This window comes from Neoarius graeffei, chromosome 11, assembly GCF_027579695.1.
Source record: "Neoarius graeffei isolate fNeoGra1 chromosome 11, fNeoGra1.pri, whole genome shotgun sequence".
NCBI lineage: Eukaryota > Metazoa > Chordata > Actinopteri > Siluriformes > Ariidae > Neoarius > Neoarius graeffei.
The window spans coordinates 48,138,982-48,165,799 of NC_083579.1; the positions used below are offsets into that span (position 1 = coordinate 48,138,982).

General features: G+C 43.9%; 1 protein-coding gene across 1 annotated transcript; it reads left to right on the forward strand.

The window, feature by feature from the left end:
- On the forward strand, positions 1-26,818 carry pkdccb (protein kinase domain containing, cytoplasmic b). Its single transcript, XM_060934070.1, has 7 exons — positions 1-588; positions 2,508-2,624; positions 12,930-13,201; positions 13,509-13,588; positions 13,697-13,804; positions 22,500-22,676; positions 23,070-26,818. Exons 1-7 carry the CDS (start codon positions 58-60, stop codon positions 23,171-23,173), a joined length of 1,389 nt encoding a protein of 462 aa, XP_060790053.1. The 5' UTR covers positions 1-57; the 3' UTR covers positions 23,174-26,818.

A 26,818-nucleotide genomic window follows, 5' to 3' on the forward strand; every position in this document is an offset into this window, starting at 1 on the left:
GGGAAGCATGAGCGGGCTGAATAAGGACAGTTCTTACAGTGACTATAATAACTAATCATGTCTTGCTTGAGAAAACAATATTTTACCCTTTCATTTCTCGCTTTAGTGATTATTTGCTTAACGGTGCTTGTAAAGAAATGGCACTTCGGTCTCAGAGGGAGTTTTGGGGAGTTTACTGCTCTGAACACGGACTTACTTCAGCAGATGAGAGAGAGACAGCAGGAGATTGCACCGTTTTACACCTTAAATCATGGGCATCGATCATTAGCAATACAGTCGACTTTTCCCAGCGCAGGCGCAGTAAGAGATACAATCCTGGATGCTTTGCGACCTGAGATTGAATGCAGTGATCTGAGCGGCTTGACAGTTGTGCATTTGCTCGGCGCAGGTTACACTAAAATGGTGTTTAAAGTGGTTTTAGTGCAGGGTTTACAAGTGGCATTGAAAACCGTGAACCATCAGGGGACAGACATGAGAGCTTGCTTGGAGGATTTCAGGGATCCGCAGGGCTGCCTGGACCTCGTGTCCTTTAAACTGAGAAAAGAGATCCTCCTGCTGCAGAGACTACAGCACCCTCATATTGTCAAGGTAATCATTCATAAACAGTACAAGCCTATGAGATAACTAGGTAATAGTATAAGAAGGACAGTATTCAGATACCACACTATGAAAATAAACCAGTACTAACTAGTAAAAGTCTTGCATTCAAAACCCTACTTAAGTAAAAGTATGTTAGTGTATGTTAGTGCTATCAGCAAGATGGACTTAATGTATCCAAACTGGGAAGTAACATGGTCCCTGTTTGTCTTTTACTATCATCTATCCTAGATGATGTTTTTTTGGATTAATATTACTGCTGTGTTCATGTGTATGTTGAGTTTTACTGCTGTAGATGTCTGGGCAAATTTTAATGACTTCATGACTTTTTGGTAGTTTAATCGACAGCAAAACCTCGTATTGGATATTCATTTCGTCCAATGACCATAGACATTTCGAAAAAGGCTTTGGACGAAATGTCTCAACTATTGGACGAAATGGCATTGGACGAAATGACCTGTATCCAATAAAAGGCTTTGCTGTAGATTAAACTACCAAAAAGTAGGCAGTCATAAAGTGGTGGTTAAACTACACTCCATTCCATTGAGAATGCCTTTTTTTTTTTCGAACCTGAAAATCTAAAAAAAAAATTGATAGTGCATATGAAAAAGGCTTTGGATGAAATGTCTTAGCTATTGGACGAAATGACCTGTATTCGTTAAAGGGAGTGGATCATTCTGCGAACCAGTTTGCTATAATAACACACAGTATGCTGTTATAATCTGTTTTGTACCCCAGTGCTGGTGAATTATCGAATCTAATTGATCATAAGGTGTTGATTAATTTTCCGTAACAGCATAGCTCTGACGTGCTTATGACTCTACATTGACAGAAATAGGGGTACAGTAGGAGTCAATTTCTGTACTCCAAGGTACAATCTACAGTACGTTAAAATACCCTCTAGGGCTCATTATTCAGCCTCAGGGTAACCGTGTACCTTTTAGGGGCTGAAAAGGTACTTATATGTTCCCAAGCAATATATAAAGGGTACAAATAAGTACCTCAGGGGGTACTGTCCCAGTGACAAGCTGTTGTATCTGTAAAGGTACTTATATAATATACTTTATTTTCTGAGTGTAACTGCTCTTTCACAGGGACATATATGGCAGATGAGCTATGTTATCTAAAGCTAATAATAAATGGATAAAACGTGTTGCTATAGTATTTATATTGTATAATAACATGGTGATGTTTTCTGTAAGGAGATGTTTATTCAACATTTATGGATGGTCAGTTGTTGTTTTTTTTAGTAACATGACAAGTTGATTTTTTTTTGTCTTATGACAAAAAAAGTGTAAGAGGAAAAAATATATAAGCTAGTGAAGGAATGATTGTATCTGTTATAATGCAAGTGATAAGAGGAACTAACGTGGATTAGTAACTTAGTAGTTTTACATGTTACTATAAATGGTTAAAAAGCATGATGTGTCATTCATTACTAAATGAAATAATGGAATCTTTGGAAAACTGATGTGGAATAAGAGGAATACTTCAAGATGTTCTTGTGTGGTAATTTGTCATAGGAACCTGCCATGGATTATTTTTTCATAAGGCATGCCTTGTTGTCTGAGCAGTTAACATACCAAAAACAGATTTACAACTTTTAATTTCTACAATCTTTTAGCGATTTTCAAACAATGTCAAACAGAAAAATAGCAGCTTGCATTTAACTGATCAGTGCTTACTTATCGCCTGCCAGTGTTCTGCTGCTCACTATCCCTTTTAACACGTTTAACTCACTACTATTGATTAAAAATAAAGGAAATAAAACTTTCCATTCCAAGCTCCTTTAAAAACACTCTAGTTTTAGAAAGCTTCTCCTTCCAAAAGCCTGTGTGCTTCTCCTGCGAGTTGTATAATTAAAATACCGCCCTGTAGTTTGAAATGATTATCTTGTTTTGTGGTTACAGCTGAAAGGTCAGTGCCAGGACAGTGCCCTGGTGGGTGGCATCACAGCAGTGCTGGAGCAGGGAACCCCAGTGCAGATGATTCAGCTCCTGCAGAGCCCCTGGGAAGAGCGCTTTCGGGTAAGAACCTCTACTTGACTACCTCCCCCTACCTCCTATGGAGTGTTAATCAGGAGTTTCCCACCCACAGCCCCCCACAGGGCATACCTGGGGCAAAGGGTGGATGAAAATTCTTCGGTTTAACTGAAGCCCTATCTTCAAACCATCTGAGCCTGATGAAATACTCTGAGGGACAGATGTCCATCTCAAATATCTTAGCTAGCTGTGAAACTGAGCAGTATTAGGCTGTTTGTGGTACAGATGGAGGATCTGATTCCCAGCTCCAGGAAAGGAGACGTGGTTTATTGAAGTACATCAGAGGCAGGTGCAGAGTGCCAGTGCACTTTGATTTTTTAAATAGGTTTTCAGGAGAAGTGGTTCTACCTGAAGGGGTTGTAGAATTCAGTGTTCAGTCTGTTCAGTGAATATACTGAACTGATAGTCATACAAAGTCCATCTCTGTTATTACAGTGTTCAGCTTCTCCATTGTCATAAAATACAAAAGGTGGACATAATACATTTGTTGCTCTCTACAGACTGATCAAATAATCATGTGGCTCTTATGGCTCCCCATTAGCTCCCGGACATGGTTATGATTACAGAAGTGGAAATTTGTGTGAAGACTTTGTGGTATTCGACCAGGTGGGTGGAGCACAGAAGCACGGCAGGCCAGAACTGAGTTCTCAACAAACTCTTTATTTTTTTGCTTTTCAGCCTTTCTCAAATTCCCAGCCGCGCGCGCGCACACACACACACACACACACACACACACACAGAAAAAAAAGTGTTCTGGTTGGGGAGAGAGCCCCCTTTCTCTGCTCTCCTCTCCTTTTAAAGGGTGCGGTCACTGGGGAAGACACACAAACACAGGTTAATTCCCATCAGGTGCAATGATTCCACCACTTACCTTCCCTGACTCCGCCCTCCATTCACAGACCGATGCTTGGCCACGCCCCCACTGCCACATACCTCCACCGCCCGACTCAGGCCGGGGAGCCGTCCGGCCTGTAGCCGACTCAAATCCGCCATGACCATCTGTGCCCCCGGCCTGTGGACCACCTTGAACTTAAATGGCTGGAGTGCCAGATACCAACGGGTGATCCGCACGTTGGCATCCTTCATGCAGTGGAGCCACTGCAGGGGCGTGTGGTCCGAACAGAGGGTGAAAGGGCACCCCAGAAGTTAGTAGCGGAGGGTGAGGACCGCCCATTTGATGGCGAGGCACTCCTTTTCAATCGTGCTGTACCTGCCCTCATGGACCGACAGCTTCCAGCTGACGTACAGTACTGGGTGGTCCTCCCCCCCCCCCCACCTCCTGGGACAGAACAGCCCCCAGCCCTCTGTCCGACGTGTCCATCTGCAAAATAAAGAGGAGAGAAAAGTCAGGGGAGTGTAATAGTGGCCCCCCACACAGTGCAGCCTTTACCTCTGAGAAAGCCCGCTGGCATTGCTCCATCCACTGGACCGGATCTGGTGCTCCCTTTTTAGTGAGATCAGTCAGCGGGCTGGTGACGTCAAAATAATTAGGTATAAACCTACAATAGTAGCCAGCCAGCCCCAGGAGCTGTCTCACCCCCTTTTTGGTCTTGGGCCTCAGGCAGGCCGCAATCGCTGCTATCTTATTAATTTGGGGATACACCTGCCCATTGCAGCAAGAAGGTTCTGGGTTCGATCCCCATGGCCGGCGAGGGCCTTTCTGTGCGGAGTTTGCATGTTCTCCCCGTGTCCGCGTGGGTTTCCTCCGGGTGCTCCGGTTTCCCCCACAGTCCAAAGACATGCAGGTTAGGTTAACTGGTGACTCTAAATTGACCATAGGTGTGAATGTGAGTGTGAATGGTTGTCTGTGTCTATGTGTCAGCCCTGTGATGACCTGGCGACTTGTCCAGGGTGTACCCCGCCTTTTGCCCGTAGTCAGCTGGGATAGGCTCCAGCTTGCCTGCGACCCTGTAGAAGGATAAAGCGGCTACAGATAATGAGATGAGATGAGATGAGACCTGCCCATTGCCCAAATGGAAACCCAGATACTGTACTTCCACCCGCCCAATCGCACACTTCTTCGGGTTGGCTGTGAGACCCGCTCGCCTCAGTGACCTAAGGACGGCTCTTAGGTGTTCCATGTGCCACGGCCAGTCATTACTATAAATAATAATTTTGTCCAAGTAGGCGGCTGCGTAGATGGCATGGGGGCGGAGGACCCTATCCATAAGCCACTGGAACGTAGCGGGTGCCCCAAACAGCCCAAAAGGAAGTGTGACGAACTGGTGTAAGCCAAACGGTGTGGAAAAGGCCATTTTCTCTCGGGAGAGCGGATTCAAGGGGATCTGCCAATATCCCTTTGTCAAATCCAGTGTCGAATAAAAACGAGCTGTGCCTAGTCGATTGAGCAACTCGTCAATACGAGGCATTAGGTACACGTCAAACTTAGACACCGCGTTGACTTTCCTATAGTCCACGCAGAACTGGACCGACCCGTCGGCCTTGGGAACCAAGACCACCGGGCTGCTCCAGTCGCTATGGGACTCCTCGACGATGCCCATTTCAAGCATGGCCTCGAGCTCTTCCCGAACCACCTTTTTTTTGTGTTCGGGCAGTCTGTAAGGGTGGCTGCGCACTACTAGCCCCGGGGGTGTCTCAATGTGGTGTTCTATGAGGTGGGTGTGACCGGGCAGCGGTGAGAACATGTCAGAAAATTCTGTTTGCAACTGGGTGACCTCCGTGAGCTGGGTCGGGGAGAGGTGGTCTCCACAGGGGACCGGAGCGGTGGGCAATGTCAATTTCCCTTTTTGAACCTCCAGCCCCAGCTCCGCCTCCTCCGGAACCACCGACACCAATGCCACGGGGACCTCCTCATTCCAAAGTTTTAGTAGATTGAGGTGGTAAATCTGTAGCGCCCCACCCCTGTCTGTTCGCCTCACCTCATAGTCGAAGTCCCCGACTTGCCGTGTGACCTCAAAGGGTCCTTGCCACCTGGCGATTAATTTAGAGCTCAACATGGGCAACAACACAAGTACTTTATCTCCCGGTGTGAATTCCCTAAGGCGCGTGCCCCTGTCATACAGACAGACTTGACGTTCTTGGGCCTGCTGCAAATTCTCCAGGGTTAGGTGTGTGTGTGTGTGTGTGTGTGTGTGTGTGGAGTTTGGCGCGCAGGTCAATAACGTATTGAATTTTGTTTTTACTGGTTGAAGGTCCCTCCTCCCAATTTTCCCCTAGCACATCCAGAATGCCACGCGGCTTACGCCCGTATAGTAATTCGAACGAGGAGAACCCCATGGAGGCTTGCGGGACCTCTCGCACTGCGAATAACGGGCTCGAGCCATTTATCCCAGTTGCGTGCGTCCTCGCTTACGAATTTTCTATTTATGTTTTTGAGGGTGCGATTAAACTGTTCGACTAAGCCATCCATTTGTGGGTGATAAACACTGGTGCGGATAGGCTTCATTCCCAGTAACCCATACAGTTTGCGCAGTGTACGTGACATAAACGTAGTGCCTTGATCAGTCAGAATCTCTTTGGGGATTCCGACCCGGGAGATGACGTGGAAGAGTGCTTCTGCAATACTACGTGCTGAGATATTGCGAAGAGGCACTGCTTCCGGATATCGCGTTGCATAGTCCACCAGAACTAAAATAAAGCGATATCCTCGTGTTGACCAATCTAATGGCCCGACGAGATCCATCCCAATTCTTTCGAACAGGGTCTCGATTAATGGCAGAGGGCGCAAAGACGCTTTTGGGATGGCCGCAGGATTTACTACCTGGCATTTGTGGCACGCCGTACACCACCTACAGACATCACCGCGAATCCCTGGCCAATAGAACCGGGCCATTATTTGGGCTCATGTCTTGTCCTGCCCCAAGTGTCTGGCCATGGGATTAAAGTGAGCCACCGGGAATATAAATTCCTGGCGGCTCTTTGGGATTAAAAGCTGGGTTATTTGTTCCTTAGTCTGAGTGTCCTGTGTCACTTGGTATAATCTATCCTTAATAATTGAAAAATAGGGGAAGGACGGGGTGGCGTTTGGCTGGAGCATTTGACCATCGATTACTCTCACTTGGTCAAACGTGTGCCGCAGAGTCTCGTCTCGCGACTGCTCTAACGGGAAATCTGCGAGGGAATCTCCGAGAGAGGGAGGAGGAGCCTGCTGTTTCTCACTCTGACGCGGTGATGATGTAGACGGCTCTGTGACAGCTGCTCCCGCCAATGCCACTCCGGGACCTTACCCTGCTGAACTATGGCAGGCCCCACTCTTCACTAAATGCGTCATTAATTCCCAAAATCCCGGCCAATCAGTCCCCAAAATTATCGAGTGGGTAAGGTGAGGATTAACCGCCGCCTTTACTCTAAATTTCTCCCCTCGAAATAGAATATGGACCGACACTAAAGGGTAGTTGTGAACATCCCTGTGCACACACAACACCTTCACCAACTGTGCTGTTCCCAATGCCTCGTCTTGCACCAGGCTTTGGTGGCTTGAGGTCTGATTACAGCCAGAGTCCACCAAAGCCTGATACGTATCCCCTTGGATACTCACCGGTATGCGATACACTCCGGCCTGATCGAGGGCGGTCTCCGGCACGTCGGGGATACGGACCACCACGCGCACCTCCATCGCCGAGCACTGATGCTGGAGGTGTCCTGGTTCCCCGCAGTGCCAGCATACTGGCCCAGGCTCTCTCTCTGCACCGATGTTCTGGAGATCACTCACCTGAGGGGGGGAAGACACAGACACGGAAGCAGGAAATGGTAGGACACCGCGGGTGCAGCCAGCTGGCTGGGGTGGAGCTGGCCCCTGCCTCTGTGGTGGGGGAATGGGGCGAGGACGAGGAACAGAAGGGGGGGGAGAGAGAGAGGGGATGGGGGAGAGAGAGAGGGGATGGGAGAGAGAGAGAGGGGATAGGGGGAGAGAGAGAGGGGATAAGGGGAGACATGCTGTCCTGCTGTCGGAACGGCCGCCATATGGTCCTCTGCCAGCTCGATGGCCTGATCCAGCGATGCCGGGCGATGGCACTGGACCCACTCCACGGTTCCTTCCGGAAGTCGGGCGACGAATTGCTCCAGTGCCACCAGATCAATGATTCCCTCGGCATCGTGGTTGTCAGCCCTCAGCCACCACCGGCAGGCGTCCCGGAGTTGCTGGCCAAGCGCGAACGGCCAGCCGACCTCTTCCAAGCATAGCGCGCGGAAGCACTGCCGCTGCTGCTCCAGGGTGCGACCCATGAGCTGGAGGACGGCCCTGCGGAGGTCCGCGTAGACCAGCCGGCTGTTGGCGGGGAGCTGTAGCGCGGCCAGCTGCACCTTGCCCGTTAGCAGGGGGAGGAGGCGCGCCACACGCTGTTCCACCGACCAACCCCACGCCTCAGCTGCCTGCTCAAAAAGAGTGAGGAAGGCTTCGGGGTTGTCCTGCGGACCCATCTTCATTAGGGTGAGGTGGGGAGGGTCCGCGGCGGTGGTGATCAGGGCCCCCGCTGATGTGAGCAGGTGCTGGAACGCCTGGCGAGCTTCCTGTTGCGCCAGCACCAGGGCTTCGAAGCATTGTTCTTGCTCCTTCCGGAGGGCGATCAGCACCTGGTGCTGGCTCTGTTGGGCCATGGCGAGGGCATGGACCAGGTCCTTGAAGGGGGAGGACTCCATGTGGCCGTTCCCTTCTGCACTTTTCCCGGGTTTCGGCACCACTGTGGTATTCGACCAGGTGGGCGGAGCACAGAAGCACGGCAGGCCAGAACTGAGTTCTCAACAAACTTTATTTTTTTGCTTTTCAGCCTTTCTCAAATTCCCAGTCACGCACGCACACACACAAGTGTTCTGGTTGGGGAGAGAGCCCCCTTTCTCTGCTCTCCTCCTTTTAAAGGGCGCAGTCACTGGGGAAGACACACAAGCATAGGTTAATTCCCATCAGGTGCAATGATTCCACCACTTACCTTCCCTGACTCCGCCCTCCATTCACAGACTGACGCTTGGCCACGCCCCCGCTGCCACAGACTTACAGTGGTATGCAAAAGTTTGGGCACCCCTGGTCAAAACTGCTGTTACTGTGAACAGTTAAGCAAGTTGAAGATTAAATTATCTCCAAAAGGTATACAGTTAAAGATGACTCATTCCCTTTATATTTTAAGGAAAAACAATTTTTTATTTTCATCTTCACATTTTCAAAATGACAAAAAAGGAAAAAGGCCCGACGCAAAAGTTTGGGCACCCTGCATGGTTAGTACCTAGTAATACCCCCTTTGGCAAGTATCACAGCTTGTAAACACTTTTTGTAGTCAGCTAATAATCTTTCAGTTCTTACCTGGGGGATTTTCACACATTCGTCCTTGCAAAAGGCCTCCAGTTCTACAAGTTTCTTGGGCTGTCTTGCATGCACTGGTTTTTTGAGATCTATCCACAGATTTTCAATGATGTTCAGGTCAGGGGACTGTGAGGGCCATGGCAAAACCTTCAGCTTGTGCCTCTTGAGGTATTCCATTGTAGATTTTGAGGTGTGTTTTGGATCATCGTCTTATTGTAGGACCCATCCTCTTTTTAACTTCAACTTTTTTTTACAGATGGTGTGATGTTTGCTTCCAGAATTTGCTGGTATTTATTTGAATCCATACTTCCCTCGACCAGTGAAATGTGCCCTGTGCCACTGGCTGCAACACAACCCCAAAACATGATTGACCCATGCTTCAGAGTTGGAGAGGTGTTCTTTTCCTGGAATTTGGCACCCTTTTTTCTCCAAACATACCTTTGCACATTGTGGCCAAAAAGTTCTATTTTGATTTTATCAGTCCACAGGACTTGTTTCCAAAATGCATCAGGCTTATTTAGATGTTCATTTGCAAACTTCAGATGCTGAATTTTGTGGCTAGGACGCAGGAAAGGTTTTCTTCTGATGACGCTCCCATGAAGGTCACATTTGTTCAGGTGTCGCTGCATAGTAGAACAGTGCACCACCACTCCAGGGTCTGCTAAATCTTTCTGAAGGTCTTTTGCAGTCAAACAGGGGTTTTTATTTGCCTTTCTAGCAATCCAATGAGCAGTTCTTTCAGAAAGTTGTCTTCATCTTCCAGACCTCACCTTGATCGCCACTGTTTCTGTTAACTGCCATTCCTTGATAACATTACAATCTGAGGAAACGGCTACCTGAAAACACTTTGCTACGTTCTTGTAGCCTTCTCCTGCTTTGTGAGCATCAATTATTTTATTATTCAGAATGCGAGGGAGTTGCTTCATGGTAGCCGCGGGGTCTTAAAAGTCTTAAAGTCTTAAATTTAATATTCCAAAATTAAGGCCTTAAAAAGTCTTAAATTGCTTTGCCCAAGTCTTAATTTTTTTAAACAAAGGTCTTAAATTTACTCATACTATTCTACAATGTGAAAACGTGGGTTTTGCGTAACATCAGTGAATTTCTTGGAGTATGCACAAAGAAAGAAACAATATTGATACATTTTCGCGCCAGTGCAATCATCGGAGTCCGTGGTGGAGAGGAGACTCCGTGAATCGCAGCATGGGAAGTGTCGTTTTAATCAGCAGTGGCTTTCAGATGAAAGATATCATGATTGGGTGAGGGAGGTTCCTGGAAATGACGTTGAAGCAAGATGCTGTGTTTGTCGAAAGTCCTTCAAGTTGTCCACTATAGGTCATTTCGCTTTAGAGTCTCACATGAAGAGCTCAAAGCACATTGCATCTGCCCTCCACCACTACCAGCCCATCGCTCAGTTCTGCACGGTTCAATCTCCGAATACACCTGGAGTTGGCACTAGCACCACTGTTGAACGTCAGCAGCATCAGCCAAGCCAGACATCATCGGCAAGGCTAGCAACAACACAAGGGCCGAGCAGTGGCATGATGGGTGTTGGTGGAACCCCGACACTTCGGGCAGAGGTGCTCTGGATTTTAAAAACAATTACGGAACACCACTCGTACAGCTCGAATGAGGGCATAAGCGAACTCTTTAAGGCTATGTTCCCAGACTCGGAAGTCGCTACAACATTCTCCTGTGGAAAAAACAAAACGCCTTACACAACAAAATTCGGTCTTGCTCCTTATATAACGAAGGAGTTGGTCAAAGACGTTAACGAGGCAAGTGGTGGATTTATCTCATTGTGTCTCTTATCTATCCACCTCCACATCTATGTCTTCCCTCCCTCCCTTGTTTACTAGGAGTATTTACATTTCTTTTTATTCTTCAAAATGTAAAATGGTTGAAGCAAGTTGAATGCTGGGAAACTAAGACAAAGAGTATGTCTGTTTATCATCTCTGGGTGCATGGTCATAATTAGTTCAGAGACAGTTCTTTAGGCCTTGAGTTGGGCCCTCAGTTTGGCTTTTTGGCTGGTGAGTGCACACCATTGTACCAATGTATTGGTACGCCAATTGCATTTTCGTGCACCTTTAAGAGACTTTCGGCTTACCTCTTTTCTATCGATCTATCTATCTCTATTTCTCTTCCCATCTATCCCCCTCGTCTCTTATCTATCTATGCCCCTCTGTATCTTTCTCCCTCCCTCGTTTACAAGGGTACAAAATGTAAAATGGTTGAAGCAAGTGCTGGGAAACTAAGACAAAGAGTTTGTCTGTTTAGAGTGTTGTGAATGTTTTGATATTTTATTTAAAAAAAATACACCCACATCACTTTTTTATTTTAAGTATCATCTCTGGGTGCATGGTCATAATTAGTTCAGAGACAGTTCTTTAGGCCTCGAGTGAGGCCCTCAGTTTGCCTTTTTGACTGGTGAGTGCACACCTTTGGCATTAATGTGTTGGTATGCCTATTGCATTTCTGTGTACCTTTAAGGCCATGACGTGGACCCTACGTTGTGCTCCTTTCTTCCAGGTTTAGACTTGGTTTTTTGTCTTGAATGTGAAGATTCGACAAGCAATGCACATAATGACTTTTAAGTATATAACTTTTATAATAAAAGTATTTTTACTTGAAACATTTGTCATTATTGTGAATTGATCTGGTGTTCTACGACCGCATAATGGGTGCGATGTAGGTCTTAATTCTCATTTAAGTGGTCTTAAAAAGGTCTTAAAGTCTTAAATTTATGGTGGTCAAACCTGGGGAAACCCTGTGCTTAGAGGAGCCCATGGCTGTTGATTTTAGAGACAAGTTTGAGGAGTCAGAGAATTTATACAGCTTTGAAATCTGCATCATCTGACCTTTCCTAACGAAGAATTTGAACAAGCCACAGCTCAATAAGCTAATTAAGGTCTGGAACCTTGGTAAAAGTTACCTGAGAATTCAAATGTATTTTTGGTGCTCAAACTTTTGCATGGTGTTCCTTTTCTTTTTTCACTCTCCAATTGTACAGTACAAAGCAAAAATAATACACAAATCTTGCAGAAAACGCTGAAAAGAAATGTGTCGTCTTTACCTTTATGCCTTTTGGTGATCAGTTCATCTTCTGCTCACTTAACTATTCACATTAACAGACATTTTCAGTAAGGGTGCCCAAACTTTTGCATGCCACTGTAAGTCATCAATTCCAGTCCTGTGATCATCTTGCTGTGCATATGTTACTGTCTGCACGCCTAAATACTGTATAATTAACAGTTATTCCATGAAATCGAGTCGTACATGAGCTGATAGCTGACAAGGTGCATAGCACCGAGTTGGCTATAAGCCATGTATGACAAGATTGAGTGGAATAACTGTTAATAGGCTTCTTCTATCCACATTCACTGGATTTTGAGAAACGGCATTTTTATTGCTTGCAAATGCGATAAATAAAAACTTTATACAAAACTGACAAAATTATTTCTGCTTAGGCGGACTTCTTAAAAACCTCTTGATGGCTGCATGAATTGACTTTCGTGTTGTTCTTTTTTCAGAAAGTGCCGTGTTGCTGGCGTGCCGATGTATACAATAGCTTTAGGCATTTAATTCTTCCTTGGACATTTCAGTTATGTAATTTTCAAACTTCTTTGAGCTTTTGAACAAGTCTAAAAAAAAATTCAACAAATTTTAATGCTTAAAGATAAAGAATGTAAACAAACAATTCTTGAAAAAAAGAAAGAAAGAAAGATATACATTCTTAACATCAAATACTTTTATTCCATATTTTGTTGCTTTTTTAAATTTTTATGTTTTGGGGTTTTGTGTTCAAGTAGAGTTTTTATTTTGTCCTTGGTTGGCTCAGCAACACGCTCTGCCATTTTGTTTTTCTCTACTCACGGTATATGAGCTGATAGCTTAGTAGTAGAGTAGCCAATCAGAGCACGCAATTGCTCATATCCAGTGAATGTGGATAGAATAATGCTAGTTATATTGTCCTAACTTGTGATTTGCAATTGTTCTTAGAGATTTCTTATAAAACTTCTGATCTGTCCACTCTGCAGGTGTGTCTCGGCCTGGTCAGGCTTCTTCACTACCTGTCTCTTTCTCCTCTGGGCTCTGTGGCCTTGCTGGACTTCCAGCCTCGTCAGTTCATCATGGTGTCTGGTGAGCTCAAGCTGACTGATCTGGATGATGCCACTGTAACGGAGACACGATGCAGCACAAGTTCGGATTGCTTGCTGCAGTTTCCGCTGCGCAACTTCACCTTCCCGTGCTCAAGCAGCAGAGTGTGCCAAGGCCTCAATGAGATGAGGAACCTCTACAATGCTTACAGGTGAGTGTGGCCCACATTCCATGTTTATGGTAATGTTTATGGATGATATAGAGTTTGCTTTACAAGCATCTGCCAGGGCTGGTGTGTCTGGGAGTTTTAAAGCTGAGACTCCCTACCAAGCCTATCAACCCAGTCTGCTTGTTCTGATTATCTGTTTTGTTGAGATGTAATTGGGCATCAAGTAAAGCATATTGTTTGGATCGCTTATTATTGTGTAGCTCAGTATTCTTTATGGCTGACTGTCAAAAGATACGCTGTTTGAAGGAAGACTTCATCATTCAGGATTGTCTTTGCTGTGTGTCTCCAGATACTTCTTCATCTATCTGCTGCCTCATCAGGCTCCAACGCTACTGAAACCTCTTGTGGATCAGATAATGAATACAACAGGTGAGCAGTATGTCTTAGTGTGTGCTTTCAGTCATCATAACAACATGTCTTTATTAGAAGATAACGTGTCTGCTTCTATTGTATCACTAATGCTGGTGTTTGCCACAGGGGAACTGAAACACAGTGTTAACAAAACACTAGAGGCCTTTGAAGAAATCTTGCATGTATACAAATCTGGGCTGCATCTACAGAACATACCTTCATCTATAATTAAAGGTAAGCCTGTATTAAATGTCATCCTCTTATATCAAGTCAAGTCAGTTTATTTGTAAATTGAACAACAGACATTACCGCAAAGCAGCTTTACAGAAAAATAAAAGATTTTAAACATCTGAATCAGTGTTGTCATCGAGTCACTAAACCTCAAGTCTGAGTCCAGTTTCGAGTCCCCAGTGTTCAAGTCCAAGTCAAGTCCAAATCATTAAAGAAAATTTTGAGTCGAGTCCAAGAACAAGACTCCAACCGCACCATTTGACGCTGGCTGTTGCTGCCTTTATATGAAAGCGTCTCTGCTACTGTGTTGGACTAACGTTACTGCTTGACTGCCTCATGCAAGCCCCGCCCACTATCAACAGGGAAATAACATGAGAGAGGGTTAACACTAGCTAGTTCATCAGTCAGCAAGCCCCGCTATCAACAGAGCAATGAAATATAGCCTGTCACTTACTTCTCTGGGTGGAGTCTTACCAAATGATGATTGACGTTCAAGGTTGTCTCCATTGTCTCCTCGATAGTTCTTCTACATATGGAACACATAGTGCATTTTTTCCCACTGCACTAGAAATCTGTATTGCAAAGCAGACAATCCTAGGGGCTTCTCTCCACGCATTTTAGCACAATTAATGTTAGTTTGTTCCTGAAGATGATGTATGAACAGGTGAATGTGCATTCCCTTGCATGAAATTAGTGTAAAAATTAATGTTGATATAAATATCTTATGCCAAATGATTATGGCATGTTACAAAAAATTAAGGAAAAAATCAGAGTCCTCGTCTCCAATTTACGAGTCCGAATGCAGTTAATGCACAAGTCCAAGTCCGAGTCATCAGTGCTCAAATCTGAGTCAAGTCATGACTCCTTAAAATTAGGGCACAAGTCCGACTCTAGTCCAAGTCCTGGACTTGAATACTACAAGCCTGATCTGAACTAATACTTTATCCCTATCCTTCATTATATCATTCATTAAGCATATTTTAATCTTTTTTTTTTTAGTCCCAAACATGCTGGCTCATGCATTGTTTCTTGTAGCTAGAATTAAAACACAATTCTGATGTACCTCACACAAATAATTTCAAACTCCATGATTTGAGTTCAACTGAGATATGCTTTCTGTGTTTTTTTTTTTTTTTTGTGCGCTGACATTTTTGCAGTGAAAATGAAATACACATGAATTATTTTTAGACAAACACAGTCGCTGAATGTGAATGCATTTCAGGGGGTTATTAAAGCAACACAGAATATGACGTGCACTAATTTTAATGTCAAAATCATAACTCAAACAGCACCTTCAAGCAGATGTGCAAACTGTCATAAAAAGAAACCATGTAACTTAATATGTCTTCAAGCACTGGTGAAATAGTGATGTCCCCTGCAGGACATTGGGTTTCTCTTTCTCTCTCTCTCTCTCTAAATCATCCACATAGCCAGAGTAGAGCAGCGCTGAGGCGTTAAAGAGACAGACCTTCATAATGTTATGTCTGAACAAGTTTGCAACAGCTCTCATAAAATATTTTGCCACGTTTTGAATGCTTGTGTAATTTGTAAAGCAGATTTTTTTTTTTGTCACTTTGTCAGTGATACAGAGCTACTTGTGTGGTGTTTGCCTCTGTCGCATAGATACATAGTACATACAAAAGTACCAGTCAAAAGTTTGGATGCCCCTACTCATTCATAGGTTTTTGTGTATTTTGACTATTTTCTACATTGTAGAACAATACTGAAGACATCAAAACCATGAAATAACATACAGTGGATATAAAAAGTGTACATGCCCCATTACAATTATAGGTTTTTCTGATGTTAAAAAAATTACACCATGATAAATAATTTCAAAACTTTTCCCACCTTTAATGTGACCTATAACCTGTACAATTCAATTGAAAAACAAACAAATCTGTTCTGGGGAAAAACATAAAAAAACCAAAACCGTGCAATAAGCTGGTTGCATAAGTGTGCACACCCTTAAACTAATACTTTGTTGAAGCACCTTTTGATTTAATTACAGCATTCAGTCCAGGGTGTCCGCGGGGTTTTAAAAAGTATTAAAAAGTGATAAATCAAAAACGCAAAATTTAATGGCCTTAAAAAGTGATAGATTTGGTCAAAAGGTATTATTTTTAAAGAATAGGTATTATTTTTTTCTTTTGGACAATGACTGGTTTCATTTTGATGAAATAGGCAAAATAAAATAAATCCTTTCTTGCTTGCGCCGCTACTTCAAAAATGAATGTGTGATATGAACTTGATATTGACGTCATATCAATGCATTGTATTCATTGGTCGATAGAAATCTGAAATCGTCTGCGTGCGCATAGCTAAGTCCAAGTGGAGACGGAAAGCAGTGCTAAGTGAACCAGTATATCTCTTCATCGAATTCTAGTGGGTGGCAAAAAGTTTAGAAATGGGGAAATGCAAGTTTTCCCGATCCTGGCTCCGGGATCCAAGCTTTCAAGCTTGGATAAGGCCTGTCGTCGGGAACGACAGGCAGGCATACTGTAAAGTATGCCTCAAAATCTCATCTCATCTCATTATCTCTAGCCGCTTTATCCTTCTACAGGGTCGCAGGCAAGCTGGAGCCTATCCCAGCTGACTACGGGCGAAAGGCGGGGTACACCCTGGACAAGTCGCCAGGTCATCACAGGGCTGACACATAGACACAGACAACCATTCACACTCACATTCACACCTACGGTCAATTTAGAGTCACCAGTTAACCTAACCTGCATGTCTTTGGACTGTGGGGGAAACCGGAGCACCCGGAGGAAACCCACGCGGACACGGGGAGAACATGCAAACTCCACACAGAAAGGCCCTCGCCGGCCCTGGGGCTCGAACCCGGACCTTCTTGCTGTGAGGCGACAGCGCTAACCACTACACCACCGTGCCGCCCTGCCTCAAAATCATTAATATTAATTGGATGGGGGCTAATGCGCTCAGGTCGCACATGAAGTCGGAGAAACACATCAGGGGAATGCGCGGTCGTGGGCAGCAACAGTCTATCACCTCGACAGCTAGTGCTAGTGCTATATACCAACGGCCACACCACCGCAGCTGCACGAGCAGACCAGACCCGTGGACCCGACTCAAGACTTGAAGATTGTGCTGGGAGGCAATGCCACGCTTCGGGCGGAGACTCTGTGGTGCCTTAACACGGCTTCAAAGCACCAGTCTCTGAACTCGAACCAGGGAATAGGGGAGCTATTTGGCGCCATGTTCCCTGACTCCGTTGTAGCCAAGTCGTTCACTTGCGGAAAGGACAAAACTGGTTACATTATTCGATTTGGCCTCGGGGCATTTTTTAAAAAGGAGCTGACGAAAAACATCTGCCAGGCTGGGCACTTTGTGATTATGTTCGACGAGAGCCTCAACCACTCAAACAAAAAGAAACAGCTGGACATCCATGTCCGGTATTGGGAGGATGGAGAAGTTAAGTCCAGATACTTCGGGTCTCAGTTCTTGGGTCATGGGAAGGCTGAAGACTTGTTACATCAGGTAAAGGTAAGTCAACCCTCTTGTTTTTTTTTTTGTTTGTTTGTTTTTATTTTTATTTATTATTATTTATGTGGTGACATTCACGAAAATCCATTGGAATCAATTGGAAATATTTTACTCGCAAGCCATCAACGAAGCTAACGCCCGAGAACATGACGATGATTCCAACGTCGAATCAACGCCCTTTTGCTATCTGGGTCCGTATGCGGTTGAGGTCATATTAATAATTCACACTGGAAAAAGAGACCATTGTTCTTAAGAAAACAAAACGTTATAAGTATGAAAAAATAATTAACCACCAAACACAACAATAATTTCCACACATGGTATATATCAGTTACACACTTTTATAAAGGTAAAACGAAGGGTTTTATTTTTCAAATAAAGAAGTTTGGTGGCATTTTCTACTCCGTCCGCCATGTTTCTAAACGGTATTTTTTTTTTTTTTGTCTACGCACGTGTAACAGAAAAGGCTTTCCGTTATGATGTCTGTCTCCACCTGCGTGCGTTTGCGCTGCCCCTTGTTAATTTGGTGATTGACACTTCAGCTGCACCCGGTTAACTGCGGTCAGCGCAAACGCACGCAGGTGGAGACAGACATCATAACGGAAAGCCTTTTCTGTTACACACGCTTTATTCACTTGGCCAATTTGTTAGACTTAGAGTTTTCGGCTCTTTAAACGGAAAAGCGGAGTTTACGGGGATATTTTTCTTACGCGCCCGAAACGGATGGATTTGAAATGTAAACAAGAACAGTGCCTGGTTTTCTCGGGTTTCTATAATGACGTACGTCATTCCGCAGCTATTTGAGTTGATGACAACATTTTTGTCTGCTTGTTTTTTTTTTTTAATCAAATGCTGTATAGAATAGATTCAACTAGTTGACTCTAGACCTGTGTTCATTGCAAGTAATCAAATGTACAGTAAAGCTGTATCTGAATGATAATTGCAATGATGCTTTCTCTTTTGTCCATTCACAGGAGTGTGTTGCACCACTGAACATGAGGGAGCTGCTGTCCATTGGCATGGATGGGCCCAATGTGAATTTTAAGTTCATGGAGCTCCTCCAGGCAGAGCATGCGGAGCTCTATGGTGGTGGAAAAATCATTTCTGTGGGAAGCTGTGGGCTGCACACGCTCCACAACGCCATGAAGGCAGGGTTCAACGTGTGGCACCTGGACAAGTTATTACGCGCACTCCACTTTGTCTTTCACAATGTCCCTGCCAGGAGAGAGGATTACACCACTGTTACTGGATCCTCCAGCTTTCCGTTGGCCTTCTGTGGCCATAGATGGGTGGAGAATGTTCCTGTGGCTGAGAGAGCAATCGAAGTTTGGCCTGCACTGAAGGTTTACGTGAATGCTGCAGAGAAAAAGAAAGTTACAACCCCCTCTACAGCCTCGTATGACACCTTGGTAGCAGCCCTGAAGGATCCTTTCATCCCCGCCAAACTACACTTCTTCCTGGCTGTGGCGAGATCTTTCAACCCATTCCTGACCAAGTTTCAAACCGATGAACCCGTGTTGCCGTTCTTGGCTAGAGAGTTGTCGGAGGAATTGGTGCAAATGGAGGAATTGGTGCAAATGGACAACACTATCCAGGACAAGGCTATGCAGCTGAGGCACTTGCCATAAAATTTTGATTCTCTCTAGTCAGCGAGGATGGTTTTGAGCACGTAGTTGCTAGAGATCCTCCGTTGGTAAATGTAATGATACTTTTATTGATTGAGCCCTCACAGGGATTAAACATGGTTCTTCATGGTTCTCTCTCTCTCGCTCTCTTTCTTTCTTTCTTTCTTTCTTTCTTTCTTTCTTTCTTTCTTTCTTTCTTTCTTTTTTTTTTTTGCTTCTCCAAGTATTTTGTTAATTTCCCGGTTGGAAATTAAATAAATGTGCAATATTTTTGTCTAAATCTCTTCTTTTGTAGTATTTGTAGCTGTCGCCGAATGGTTGGAAGTCAGTCTTCAAGAAGGTTGTAAGTTTAAATCCAGTACCATTCCATCACTTAAATGAAGCAAACCACCCCACCTCACATTGTTACTGTAACTAATGCCCTGTTGCGAAATATGCAACCGAGTCTCCTGGATAATGGTAATGATGTAAGTAAGTGTTGGATGACAAAATCTATGTGCATGTCACAAAATCTTTCTGATTGATACTTGGTGCAATTCGATGTCGTGGTGGTTGTAAAAAAATCTGAAGGTAGTAAAAAAAGGTATTAAATGGTAGTAAATTGACTCAAAGATTGGTGTATATACCCTGCAGTCTTTCTGGGTTCACGCCTGCCATCAATTAAAATGACTCTGATTAACCCCAAATAAAGTTCAGACATTTACTCAGTTGCATCCTCCAGCAAAAGCCAGGGTTCACGGAGAGCTTACAAAGCATCAGAGGGATCTCATTGTTGAAAGGTATCAGTCAGGAGAAGGGTACAAAAACATTTCCACGGTATTAGATATACCATGGAGCACAGTGAAGACAGTCATCAATAAGTGGAGAAAACATGGGACAACAGTGACATTACTGAGAACTGGATGTCCCTCTAAAACTGATGAAAAGACAAGACGAAAACTGATCAGGGAGGCTGCCAAGAGGCCGACAGCAACACTGAAGGAGCTGCAGGAATTTCTGGCAAGTACTGGTTGTGTACTGCATGTGACAGCAATCTCCCATATTCTCCATATGTCTGGACTATGAGATAGGGTCAAAGAAAAACATCCAGGCCTGGCTAAATTTTGCAACAAAAAAGAAATACATCAACTCTCCCAAAAGCATGTGGGAAAATGTGTTATGGTCTGATGAAACCAAGGTTGAACTTTTAGGCCACAATTCCAAAAGGTATGTTTGGCGTAAAACCAACACTACGCATCACCAAAAGAACACCATACCCACGGTGAAGCATGGTGGAGGCAGCATCATGTTTTGGGGTTGTTTTTCTTCAGCTGGAACAGGGGCTTTAGTCAAGGTGGAGGGAATTATGAACAGTTCTAAATACCAGTCAATTGTGGACCAAAACCTTCAGGTGTCTGCTAGAAAGCTGAAGATGAAGAGGAATTTCATCTTTCAGCACCACAGTGACCCCAAAAAGTTTTGGAATGGCCCAGCCAGAGCCCAGACCTAAATCCAATTGAAAATCTGGGGTGACCTGAAGAGAGCTGTGCACAAGACATGCCCTCGCAATCTGACAGATTTGGAGCACTTTTGCAAGGACGAGTGGGCAAATATTGCCAAGTCTAGATGTGGCAGGCTGATAGACTCCGACCCAAAAAGGCTGAATGCTGTAATTAAATCAAAAGGTGCTTCAGCAAAGTATTAGTTTAAGGGTGTGCACACTTATGCAACCAGCTTATTGTATGTTTTTTATTTTTTATGTTTTTCCCCCCTAACAGATTTGTTTGTTTTTCAATTGAATTGTACAGGTTATAGGTCACATTAAAGGTGGGAAAGGTTTTGAAATTATTTATCGTGGTCTCATTTTATTTACATCAGAAAAACCTATAATTTTAACGGGGCGTGTACACTTTTTATATCCACTGTATATGGAAACAAAAAAAGTGTGAAAAAAACCCAAAATATGTTTTATATTTAGATTCTTCAGCATAGCCAGCGTTTACCTTGATGACACTCATGAGTTAGTCACCTGGAATGCTTTTCAATTAACAGGTGTGCCTTGTCAAAAGTTAATTAGTGCAATTTCTTGCCTTCTTAACGTGTTTGAGATCAAACAGTAAATAGTAAATAATAAAAAATACTAAATAAATAGCCCTATTCCAGAACTGTAGTAATCCATATTATGTCAAGAACTGCTCAACTCCGTCAAGAGAAACAACATCCATCATTACTTTCAGACATGAAGTGTATTTTTTAATGAATAAAAATAAAGAAAAAACATTGAATTAGAAGGTGTGTCCAAACTTTTGACTGGTACTGTATGTTTAACTACGTCTCATGTGAAGTCAAAGGAATGTATTTAAGTAACTCAACACTCTGACACCTTGTGCTGAGAGCGTGAGAGTGTGCGTTATCTGCTGATTTTTTTTGTGTTTTGGTAAACTGGGATGTATGGATGCTGTCAGTCCCCACTCGCTTGCTCACTCGAGTTTGTTGACGGTGTAGTGGCTGGCTGCTTTATGTCCCGGGGCTCCCTCATGCCTGTTACCTTCTGGCTCTCTCCTTTTAGTTATGCTGTCATAGTTAGTTGCCGGAGTCCCTGCTTGTACTCGGTGCAATATGTATACTGCTCCTACTTATTCAGGTGACATTGGGCATACCTAACAACCTGTGTTTTCTTTCCCTCCCCCCCACCCCAAATCTGTCCCTCTGAGTTACATGGAGTCAACAGGAAATCTTTTGGTGGAGAGGGTGGAGACCTCGACTGGCTATCGTAGCCTGCAGGGAATCGGCCGTCAGACATTCTGTCGCATGTCCCAGACCTGGTGAAATGTAACTGAATTGTCTTGGCCAGCCCTAAGGGTCCCATCTGCATCTCATCATTGCTGAGGAGTGTGCTCCCATCACCCAATCAAGCATCCAGCCAGAGCAGGTCATGATATTTTTTACCATATTAACATGCCATTGTTGTGTGTTATGCCTGATGTAAAGACTCTCGTCTCTGCGAGCCTACCACACAGATTTAATACTTGTCATTTTTAGGGCATACCTAACAACCTGTGTTTTCTTTCTCTCCCCCCCCCCCCCCCCAATCTGTCCCTCTGAGTTACATGTTGATCCTGGGATTGAGATGCTGGCCTCTTCTGCCCCTCGGACCTGCTTGATCCATCCTGGTGCCCTGTGTCTGGTCGGAGTTTTATCGCACCGCTCCTGTGAAGGACGGCCCCATGAGGACAGTTGAGGGTTATACCTGTTAAAACTGTTAATATTATAGTCAGGCTGTCTGTTGTTGCCCAAATGAGGATGGGTTCCCTTTTGAGTCTGGTTCCTCTCGAGGTTTCTTCCTCATGTCGTCTGAGGGAGTTTTTCCTTGCCACCGTCGCCACAGGCTTGCTCATTGGGGATAGATTAGGGATAAAATTAGCTCATGTTTTAAGTCGTTCAGATTCTATAAAGCTGCTTTGCGACAATGTTTATTGTTAAAAGCGCTATACAAATAAACTTGATTTGATTTTGATTTTATATCACCTGTCATGTTTATTTTTTTCGGCTAGTTTAAAACTGACATAATTTTCCTCTTTTCTCCGTAGACTATGCTGTGCTGAAAGGCATGGGTACATCTGGAAATAAGGAGTACAAGTGCTGGCCTTCCTACAGCCATCAAGGATGTGTGCTGTCTGTGCATAATGCTGCAGAGGGTGCCCACATCTGCAACTTTCACCCACAATGCACCAGCTTCTCCCTGAGTGACCAAAAGACATGGGCAGGTTTGCATTTCACTCATATGATTAAAGAATAATAGTTACACAGTGAGTCATTCCTGCAAAACCAAAACCAAATGTACTTTCTGCTTTGAAATAAGCATTAGGCTTACACATGGAACATCATGGCGCGTGACTAAGTTATAAATTATTGTGACTGTAATATTGAGTAATGTTAAGCTTTATAAATTCAGCATGTAAGTTCCACTACCACTGCTTCACATTATGCGTACATTAGTCATCCCGGTGCTGATTTTTTATTTATTTATTTATTTTTATGTCTTTGAATGGCTTTCAGCACAGCTCCTACTATTCATTATGATAAAAAATTGCCTCAGCACATTTTTATTAAATGTGTGTTCCTAAGCATATACGCTCTTTGCCTTCACTTGTCTGCAGGTCGACTTCTTGCCTCATTCAGAACTGGCTTTAGTCATCTGGTTCCAGATGTTAGCTCGACAGTCTATGTGAGGACGGCCAAAGCCTCAGCAGCTACTCTTTAAGGAGAGGAAAAAAAAGAGAGTGAGACAGAAGGAGAGATGCTGGGGGGAGGGAGAACTCTGAAGTAAATGAACGAGATGTATTTATAGGCATCACACTCAAAAGACTGTTTGATGTGCCTGCCAGTGCTGCACGCTGCCAAGAGGTGTCTAAAAAGATTTCGCTTCAGGTATAATTACCTCTCCTTACACAAAAAGAAACACCCAGCTCTCTGTTTTTTCCCCTTTGCTGTTGTGTTTGTACGGCACCATCCAATAAAAGGATATTGAGCTTGTTCCATACAAGCTCTTACACAGATTTACTTTGAAGTTAATGGAGTCAGCAGTTCTGCGTCGTTGTGCTGCATGCTTAAATACAGTGTTGGAACAGGCAAGGAAAAGGTACTGAAATTACAGCTGTGCGGGAGCTGAGCTGTAGTTCTACAACTGAATACACTGCAACCCCATTACAATGAACTCCTTGAGGAACGTCCAAATAGTTCCTTATACCGAAACATTTGTAATACTGAAATGGACCCACTTGTCACACCAAACACTCAAGACCAGCTGTGTTTAATTTATGCTTAATTCACTTACATATTTACAAAATAAAGGAAATAAGTCATCTTTTCCATGTCATAAAAATAATGCGAATATTGTAAACTTTCTGTTAGTAAAAGTACATGTGGCACCGAGGGTGTGGTCGAGCGTCAGCTGTGAACGGCAAGGAGTCAGGTTGAACCAGCAGATAACGTGCTGAGTTACACCTGCGTAGAATTAATAGCTGTCTACGTATTTATGTGCCTCTATTGCCCCTTTTCCACCAAAGCAGTTCCAGGGCTGGTTCGGGGCCAGTGCTTAGTTTGGAACCGGGTTTTCTGTTTCCACTGACAAAGAACTGGCTCTGGGGCCAGAAAAACAGGTTCCAGGCTAGCACCAACTCTCTGCTGGGCCAGAGGAAAGAACCGCTTACGTCAGCAGGGGGGTGGAGTTGTTAAGACCAACAACAATAACAAGACCGCGAAAGATCGCCATTTTTAAGCGACGAGAAGCAGCAGCTGTACAAATGCGAAGTCATTTATTATTATTATTGTTGTTGTTGTTGTTGTTGTTGTTGTTGCTGCTGCTCATTCTTCCGTGTTGTTTTTGCTTCGAAATTCGCGCCAAGGTTTATGCAAACGTAGCGACGTAACTGACGTATACAGCGACATACCTGACGTATACAGCGACGTAATGATGTGGCTTCCCTTAGCACCGCGAGCTATGGAAAAGCAAACTGGTTCTCAGCTGGCTCGCAGGTTGAACAAGTTGTGAACCAGCACCAGCACTGGCCCCAAACCAGCCCTGGAACTGATTTGGTGGAAAAGGGGTATATGTGTCGGTCATGGCGGCACATTGTTGTAGTGGTTAGCACTGTTGCCTCACAGCACACAGCAAGAAGATTCTGGGTTTGAGCCCAGCAGTTGATGGGGGCCTTTCTGTGTGGAGTTTGCATGTAACCCCCGTGTCTGCGTGGGTTTCCTCTGGGTGCTCCGGTTTCTCCCACAGTCCAAAGACATGCAGGTTAGGCTGATTGGTGGCTCTAAATTGACCGTAGGTGTGAATGTGAGTGTGAATGGTTGAGAGGAGAAAACCTCTATAATAATCCAGTAGAAGTCAATGGGGAAAACACTACTGTAATGTTCCCTAAAGACTTTGATGGCTCAAGCCATCAGAGCGGCCATGTCACTGTAGTGATATGCCAAAATGGATGGATGGGTCATTCAGATGGCCAACTGACTACTTTCATGTTACCCATAATGCTTTGTGCCTTGGGGGGGTAACCAAAATATAAACAAACTAAAACAACACTACGTCAGACACTGACCATAATCTTTCAGATTTAAATCTCCCTAAACCCCTCAAAGAATTATCAAAACTAATTAAACCAAAGCTTAAAGAAATCTGCAGAGCTTTTTCTGTCAAGAAACCAATCGGTAAAAAGGCGCTTGTAAATATCGTATCGAACGCTTTGAACATCTCTACTTCAGGTGACAGTCGGCAGCCTTCTTTGTCTGTCAACACGGGTGTTCCAACAGTTACTGACTTGCAGAAGATAAAAGATTGACAGAAGAGCTTCAAAGGATCAATACTTATCATAGAAGAATCCACAGTGAAATTGTTTTTGCTGGGTGCTGGTTACGACAAGAAAGCTGTAAGAAAATACAAAACGCTTCGTGCACGGGAACACAAGCAAGTTGAAGTTGAGGTTGATCTCCTTCACTCTGATTTTCCTAGAGCTCATATGCTACCAGATTACGACAATCTTTGGGCTGTTAGAGGAAGCTGTTAGGATTACAGGGTCAAATACGACATTCGATCCACCGACAAACACTAAAAAGGGAAGTACATGTAAGCTTACTGACAGTGGATCGTTTGTGCTTTGTTTTGGGAGTTGATCCTTCAATAAAGTTGTCCTTTTCAGTTCTTTGACTTGTCCTTGTTTTTCAGTATTCGCACTTTGCATGACTAAACACAAAGACAGAGGGGTTGTAGGCTTCATGATTTGGATCATCCAACTTTACTCCACCACTGAAGTGTGCAGAACACAGTCGCGTGTTGTCTGTCGGTGTAAAATTTTGACGGCGAATTCTGTCTAACCCATGCTTTTCCACGCTTAGCCTCTTTAGGTATTCTATAAAACTTTAAAATCAGGAAAAGTCATTTTTCCCCATGTGAATTTGAAGAAATGACTGAGGTTATCTGACTTAGTAAACAAATATAGTGCCTGGTTACCCCCAAGGTGCAAAGCATTATGGGTATGTGAAAGTATTCAATACCAAGAGAGAGAGCTGTGTTCCCCAATGCACTGTTTGTGTGTGTGTTAAACCTAAAGTCACTGAAAAGTGAACAGAAAGATACATTTAAAAACAAAAATGCCTCTTGACCTGTCATGCCTGTCTCCCAGTTCCTCATTTCCCCAACATACAAACTGTTACAGTACAATACTAGTGTCCCATCAGTTTTACTTGCCAAAGAAGCTTGTAATCCTGAACTGCTTTTTCTTCCATGAGTTAAATGTCTGGGTCTCTATCACAGTTAATTGACTGAGTTAAAGGATCACGAACGGAGACGATGATTTCTTTGTGTGTTATGGAAATGACAGGTTACCGGTGTATCGTTGTCAATGTCACCAAGCTTCAATTTTCAGTTCATTCATGTGTTGCAAATCACCGATGATGTCAGCAGTCATTTTCTCCTTTTATCTATCCTTTGTTCACCGTTCTTGATAATTGTTAGTGCTCAACACCTAAGCCAGGCTATTTAAGCCTTTGTTTTATAGCGTTAACACGTATTGTGAACTTGACTGTGGACTTGAATACTTATTTGTCTCTGGGGGAAGAGGAGTGCATGGCTCAGTGATGTGTGTGGGTTTTTTATTTTATTGTAATTTTAATTTTTTGAAGGCTCTGACTCATTGTCACTAAAGGCAGGGGACACAAACGTAGTGCGAAAGTTCGTAGTAAAAGGGTTCGTTATAGTGGGGTTGCAGTGTAGCTGTTTAGGATAATTTTACTGACCACTGCGGTTTTGTTTTGTTTTTTTGAGTCTACATTTTCATCCAGTGGATGTGATTTGATTTAGTTCTTTCAGAGAAAGTGTTACTGTTACTTGACATTTTTTATACAT

Excerpts from the sequence above, each read along its gene's own strand:
- pkdccb (XM_060934070.1), top strand. The coding sequence starts at position 58 with ATGTCTTGCTTGAGAAAACAATATTTTACCCTTTCATTTCTCGCTTTA. Across the intron at positions 2,625-12,929 it reads CCTGGGAAGAGCGCTTTCGG|GTGTGTCTCGGCCTGGTCAG; the intron begins GTAAGAACCTCT and ends TCCACTCTGCAG. Across the intron at positions 13,589-13,696 it reads TCAGATAATGAATACAACAG|GGGAACTGAAACACAGTGTT; the intron begins GTGAGCAGTATG and ends TGTTTGCCACAG.